The following is a 7,373-nucleotide window of genomic DNA, read 5'->3' on the forward strand; positions in this document are numbered from 1 at the left end:
TTTAGGTCATTTCAACCATAAAAAGGAACGTGGCTAATGTAAACTGACCAATCAGAAATGTGAACGTTTCAGAACTAAACTTCCAACTCATCTCATTGAACACAACCAATCGTTTGTTTTGGTTTGACGTGATTTCTTCTTCAAAATAAAAAAAAAAAATAAAACAAAAACTTTTTGCTTGTAGATTTTTTATCAAATTTTTGCTTTCTTGTTTTCTTAAAAACAAATACAATTTTACTGATTAAATTCTAAAACATTTTTATCACAATAAATGTTACTTTATTCCATATTATTAGCAAATTCTTATCACATTCTCAATTCGACGATAATCTTATCACGAACAAAGTTCATAAAACCCAAAGTGGTCAATCTAGTTTTGTTGCTAAATAATAATAATTTGTTATTACACAAGTTTTGCCATAGGTACGTCTACTAACTATAACTAACGTCCTCTTAAATTATTTATCAGTTATAATTTTGTTGTTGAAGAAGTTAAACGTTTTTTTCTTTTGTTTCAGTCGTATTTTTCTAATTAATAATGCCTTCATCCGTCCAAAAGATTAATCCTGATATTCAAAAGGAACGAAACAATGCTACATTCAATACTCAAGAGTTTACTCTTTGGTGGGTTGGTGGCGAGCAAAGATACAAAGAAAAGAAAGCACTAGGTAAGTTAAATAACAAAAAAAAAAAACGGTCATCTTTTTAATGATTCATGTAACTCTAATTCCAAATCTATGTAATCTTTGTAATGGACTTTGAACAAAAGCATTTTAGACTATAGTCAACTTAGAATTCAAGCACATGCATTAGTTTAATATAGTTTCTGTTGCAAGGTTATCGCTTAGAGATAAAGAAATGTAGATAATAAAAAGAATATGCTAATTTCTTAATCAAAATCGCATGAATGATTTTCAATTTTTTCAAACTTGTGAAAGAAGACAAAAGCAAAACAAATAAATGCTACGTGCTGACCAAAAGTCAAATGAGTTTCACTTTTATGACTGAGACTATTTTAGACTTTTAATAATGGAGTGCAATAAAAAAAAACAAAACTTAAAAGTTTTGCACAACCAAAGCTGTAAGAAGGAAATAAGTGTTACTTTTGATGATAGACAGATATGAATTCATGCAATCTTGTAATTAGTTGTCATTTTAGAATACGTATGTAGATATGAATTCTCCACTAGCTTCAAGCGAAAGCTAAAGCTTGTGTCATGTTATATTAAGCAATATGACTGGCTTAACCCTTTTTTAATTGCACGTAATTTTAACAATTAGTAGTTTAACTTACTTTTTACTGTCCGGCAAAATAACGAAGAAGATCGTGTTGCCAAAAATCTTATAAAATGAAACGTCTGATAAATGATGAATTCATCATTTTGTTTACTTTGTTTTGTTTCCTCCAAATTTTTTTTTCTAAGAAACCGGTTAAGTTTGCTTAGATGATGCGACACTTTTTCATTTTTTATAAAATAGAAAAAATAACTAATACGTACAACGAAATTGTCATTTTTTATATAATTTCATGTTTTGAACATTTTAAAAGTCCAAGGAGAATGTGGAAATTTGTATGGAACGTGGACGTTACGCGGCCAAGAATGATTTTTTTTTTTTGGTGTAATTAAGTAGGTACTTCCAACTTTTTATAGATTATCTCAATCTTGTAACTATAATGTGTATTCTTAGTGCGAAATATGATATTCTGTCATTTTCCCTAAATAAATGAAGACCTTTATCTTTATTATCCAACCACTAGAACTCAAACTATAAGCTTTTTAAAACAACAGTTTCAAGCCTCTTTTTAGAATTTTAATATTTAATTTTTTGTTTGTTTGAATCGTTTAAAAATTCTGGAACAAAATCTTGAAGTGGTTGGCTTAGTAATATTATGAGTTCTATTGATCGGATTTCCAAGATTAATGTCTTCAGATTAAGAGAAAATGACAGAGCATATTTTTTTGTTTTTAAAATTAAAATATAATTCAATTTGTCCTTCACACAACGAACAATGCATTAACAATACTAATATTGCAATATCTTGCATTCTTAATGCAATACAGCCCATAATGCCCATTCTCCTTTGCAGGGTTCAATTTTGAAAAACAGAATTAAATTGATATTTTTCATTTTAATTTAACTTGACTCGATTAAATAGAATATCAAAATGCAGAGAACAGAAATGCATAATTTACCAACCTAGATAAAAAAAAGAAAAATTAATTTTATCACTCATCAATTAAGTAATCTTTTACCTAGTCATAGGGCAACCTTCAGCAAACGAAAAGATGAGAACCTTTTCTTGTGAAGAAAACGTTTTTTTTTTTTCAAATCGAAAGAAAATGCTAAAATATTTCACTTGAAATACATATTAATTATGATAGATAAAAATTCAGTTTGTATTTTTATCTCATTAAAAAACCTGGGTGAACGAGCTTTGCTCTAGATTTCGAGTATCCTATTAAATTTTAATAAATTTAATTATAATTAAATACAAACTGTATTTTTATCTATCATAATTTTTCAAGTGAAATATTTAAGCATTTTCTTTCAATTTGAAAAAAAAAAAAAACGTTTTCTTCAAAAGAAAAGGTTCTCATCTTTTCGTTTGCTGAAAGTTGCCCTATGATATTAGTGAAATAATATAAATTATATTAGTGAAATAATAAAAAGCTTTACCTAATGTCATATGAATGTTAGTACCTACTTAAATCGGTAAAACTCAATTCTGAAACTAAGAGCTTAGTCCTACTAGCAGAATTAATATCTGTATCAAAGCAATGCATTTCGTTCTTTTCAATAGATTATGCAGATTTTTTTAATTATGCACTTCGGTGTTGTTTCGTTTAAGAAGTGTGTTTTTGTTGTTTCGATAATTTTAAAGTATTTGTTTATTTATTTGCTTTTAGACGGAAAACCCGCAGCAAATTTTGGGTATAAATTATGATAAAGCAATGATTAGTATTAAGACTTGCAGTCTTTATTGGGGGTATGAGGAAATTAAATTTCAATAACAATGCAGTTTCTTAATTAATAACAATGCAAACAAAAAACAAATAGCTTGCACCAAACAAAGGTCTCCCTTTGCCGATACCTAAATATAAGATGTAATCGTATTTTGAGTGCATATTGGGGGCAGAAGAATCCATACAAAATTCATAAATCAGTCTATCTGGTATGTGACAAGGATAAAATCAATCATGGTGCTGACTATTTTGTTAGTATCATATTTATTTAATAAATTGTAGAGCTATTGCACTTCAACTCTAAAATAAAAAAGTCTGAATACATCAACCTTGACAATGCGAATAATAAAACTCAAGTTATAGTCCATTTAAAAGAAAATTCATTAAAGATTTTCATTTTGGAATTGTGAAACTATCATTCTAATCGTGCGATATGTGTTTGTGTATACACAAAAAATATGAGAAATGTTTCCCAAAATTCTCTTTTAAACAAAAAAATCAAATGGCATAGTTAATTAAATCGTAGGAATCGTTGTTTAAGTACATAATTAAAGAAAAAAACAAGTTTTATTGTTTTAACATTTGTTGTGATTTTTTTAAAATCATATTATTATTGAGAAGTGTGAATAAACAAAAGGTCGTTTTTTCACTTATAATGTTTTTAACTACAAAAACATATTGCATTAAGATAATACTCCAATAAACCTCAATCGAATATTTATATTTTCGAATTCTATTAAATTGATCTTAACAAAAACGAATGATCTTTAGAACTTGTTGACGTAAAAATGTGAGTCAATTAAATTATTTAAAACCCAAAAGTTGATTAGATTATGAAGTTAATCTATTTAATCACAAGTAGGTACTTATTTATAGGCTTAAGTTGGTTTTTCAAAAAAAAAAAAGAATGATTAGATTAGATCCGTTGATAATTATAATTCACTTTGTTTATTAAAAAAGCAAATAACCCCCATAGGTGTTGTCATGTAACACGATAATTGAGATTGATCCCATTGATGATTTGAAATTTTGATTAAATACATACATGCAGGGTGCCTGTTTGGACCATCCTGAATATAAAAAAAATGAAAATAGCTTTTTATGCTTTAATGGCTTTGAATTCCCTCGAGAGTGCTAGGCTGCGGCGTTCTCAAAGATATGATATGATTCCACTTCCGCTATTATAACCTGTAAAAGTATGGATTCCTTTTGCTTACATGAGCCTAAATAGTCTTATTTTTTTTTTCAAAAAAAAAAAGGAAATTGGCTTAATATTCCTTGAAATCAAAAGGTGTCAAATTCTGAACATATTTGAAGAAAATTTTGTGAATTCTGCTGCTTTTTTGATCAAGTTGATTAGGAATCCAATAATCAGTTGGTAATGATTTCCTGAAAATTATTGAAGAATTACTGTGTTGCACAAACCAATTAAAATTAGCTGATACAAAATCAACCTCAGTTCCCTTGTGGAAAAGTATTTTGTGTCGAAACCCAACTTCAATTTATTAGCTCGTTTCGGTACACATAGGGCCTGGGATCGGCCAAAATTTCTTGAGCTTTGAAATTTCGTTTGATATCTCGAGACGCATCGGCATCACTATGAAATCTATTTTTCAAAGTACTTTCTGATGTGATTTTAATTTTGAGAACATGTTCACAATCAAATTGATGAACAAAAATCTTTTTCTGTATGCAGAAAAGGACTTCCTGGAAGATCCAGAGCTCATGGACAAAATACCCATCTCTTATCTCTCACACAAAGAGCTATATGAGGAAGGTGTCCGTAAAGCAACAATTATTAGCAACAAAATTCGTGTTATGCGTCAAGAAGGCAACGATGGAATCGATACTTACACGTGAGTTACCTGAAGCACATACAAACATAAATGCACCAAAACAATAATTCTTCTTCATCTTTAGTGCCCTTCTAGGAGGTTCCCTCGGCTCAGCTTTAATCAAAGAAGGTAACCCTCTTACTCTTCACTATGTGATGTTTGTCCCAACAATCATGGGTCAAGGAACCGTGGATCAACAAGTCGAATGGCTATCAAAAGCTTGGGATTGTGAAATTATTGGAACATATGCTCAAACCGAAATGGGTCATGGAACATTTTTGCGTGGTCTAGAAACTCGAGCTGATTATGATCCAAAGACACAAGAATTCATTCTCAACTCACCGACAATCACAGCATACAAATGGTGGCCAGGAGGATGTAAGTTGCTTTTGATATTTTTACCATCATTGGATTAAACCAAGTTTTTATTTGTTCAACTTTAGTGGGTCACACAGCAAATCATGCTGTAGTTATGGCACAACTTTATACCAAGGGTCAACATCATGGCATTCAACCTTTCATTGTGCAGTTGCGTGATGAAAATACTCATATGCCAATGCCAGGTATTGATATTGGAGAAATCGGTACAAAACTTGGCATGAAGAGTGTCAACAATGGTTATTTGGGATTCAAGAATGTTCGAGTTCCACGGATGAATATGCTCATGAAGAATTCCCAAGTTCTACCCGATGGGACATTTGTAGCTCCAAAATCTTCATTATTGACTTATGGAACTATGATGTTTGTACGAGTGGCATTGATCCGAGATACTGCCATGGCCTTAGGTAAAGCTTCTACCATTGCAACGAGGTATTCAGCTGTTAGACGTCAGAGTCCAATTGATCCCAAGTAAGTCCCACAAGAGTTTATGTTTCTTCAATTGAATAATCACATTCAACTTTATTTAAAGTGAACCAGAACCTCAAATTATGGATCATGTTACTCAGCAGTTAAAGCTATTTCCACAAATTGCTAAAGCCATTGCCTTCAAATTGACTGGAGATTATGTCTGGACAATGTACAACAATGTTACTGGTGAATTGGAGCAAGGCAATCTCGACAGGTTGCCAGAGATGCATGCCATCTCTTGTTGCCTAAAAGCTATTTGCAGTGCAGATGCAGCTGCTGGAGCCGAAACTTGTCGATTAGCTTGTGGTGGACATGGTTACATGGATGCCTCGAATTTCCCAACCATCTACGGAATGGCCACTGCAGTGTGTACATATGAAGGAGAAAATACAGTTATGTTGTTGCAAACTGCAAGGTATCTGGTCAAAGTCTATGAAACTGCCTTGAATGGAGGAAAACTGGTGCCGACAGTTCAGTACATCAAAGAAGCAATTGATGCTAAAGTTTTTGCCAACTTTGATGGCTCGTTGTTGTCGATTGTGAAGGCATTCCAATTTGTTGCTGCAAAGTAAATATTACAAACTGAAATAAGATGAAAATCTTGAAATAATTAAATTCTTATTCCTCAACAGCAAAGTGCGAATTGCGTATGATCGTTTAGAAAGGTCTAAATCACAAGGACATGGACCAGAAAAAGCTGCCAATTTAACTGGAATCGAATTAACTCAAGCTGCCGATGTAATTTTATTTAAAGGGTTTATTTTGAAAAGCGTGGAATAATTCATTCTTTTTTCTTAGCTTCATGGACGTGCCTTTTTAGCCCTTTCGGCTTATACAGAGATTAAAAACATATGCAAGAATGTTTCAATGGCTCTGTCTAAAGTATTGCTGGATATTTTGGAATTATATCTTCTCGATTCTTGTCTCAATCGAATTGGAGATTTTCTTATGGTAAAGAAAACCTACACCCAAATCCAAACTCAGTTTTAAAATTTTTCTTCATTTTTAGTTTATAGATTTAAGTGAGAAAGAAGTTGGAGATTTGGAAATCCGACGAGAAGCCTGCTTAGCTCGTATTCGTCCCAATGCGGTTGCCATAGTTGATGGCTTTGATTTCCATGACCGAATGTTAGATTCAACACTTGGCTGCTACGATGGCAATGTTTATGAAAAAATGTTCGAAGTTGCAAAGATGAGTCCACTGAATCGTGAACCAGTGAATAAGTCATTTGATGCTTATTTAAAGCCATTTATGAAGGCAAATTTGTAAAGTCAACAATTTTAAATTGTATTTGTTTGTATTTTAAGCCTTTTTGTAAGATAAAACGATATAGTTTGTAAGAAGAAAGAAATTAGGGTAAAATAATATTTGTTTGGGTTATGTGCATTCGTTTTTTTGTGATATAATCACAAGCGTTTTCGTTTGGGTCTTTTGAATGTAATATTAAGAACAGAGATTGTTATTTTTGAGATTTTTATTTCAGTCGCACTTCATGATTGCTCATATATATTTAAATTAACCAGTGTTGGAGGTGAATTTATTGTCATTTGTTAGTTTTGCATTACAAATTGGAAAGTTTTGGAGAATTACTATCAAAATTATCAAACGAAAACGCTATTGTTTTGGGAAATGAAATTCAATTTTATGTACCTTCTTTATTATTTTTTGTAATATTTTGTACTAAAATTGAAATAAAATTTTAACAATGTTCTCTTTTTTAAA

The 7,373-nt window shown here is 31.0% G+C and overlaps 1 protein-coding gene across 1 annotated transcript; it reads left to right on the forward strand.

Moving 5' to 3' along the window:
- The first annotated feature begins 270 nt into the window (after nt 1-270).
- LOC129907764 (probable peroxisomal acyl-coenzyme A oxidase 1) lies at nt 271-7,373 on the forward strand. The gene is made up of 9 exons (XM_055984117.1): nt 271-423; nt 519-668; nt 4,663-4,822; nt 4,887-5,179; nt 5,245-5,650; nt 5,712-6,218; nt 6,283-6,388; nt 6,449-6,601; nt 6,660-7,373. The coding sequence occupies exons 2-9, from the start codon at nt 539-541 to the stop codon at nt 6,918-6,920; spliced, it is 2,016 nt and encodes a 671-aa protein (XP_055840092.1). The 5' UTR covers nt 271-423; nt 519-538; the 3' UTR covers nt 6,921-7,373.

The sequence above is a fragment of the Episyrphus balteatus genome, chromosome 1, assembly GCF_945859705.1.
Source record: "Episyrphus balteatus chromosome 1, idEpiBalt1.1, whole genome shotgun sequence".
Lineage (NCBI taxonomy): Eukaryota > Metazoa > Arthropoda > Insecta > Diptera > Syrphidae > Episyrphus > Episyrphus balteatus.

Excerpts from the sequence above, each read along its gene's own strand:
- LOC129907764 (XM_055984117.1), top strand. The coding sequence starts at position 539 with ATGCCTTCATCCGTCCAAAAGATTAATCCTGATATTCAAAAGGAACGA. Across the intron at positions 669-4,662 it reads CAAAGAAAAGAAAGCACTAG|AAAAGGACTTCCTGGAAGAT; the intron begins GTAAGTTAAATA and ends TTCTGTATGCAG. Across the intron at positions 6,602-6,659 it reads GAATTGGAGATTTTCTTATG|TTTATAGATTTAAGTGAGAA; the intron begins GTAAAGAAAACC and ends CTTCATTTTTAG.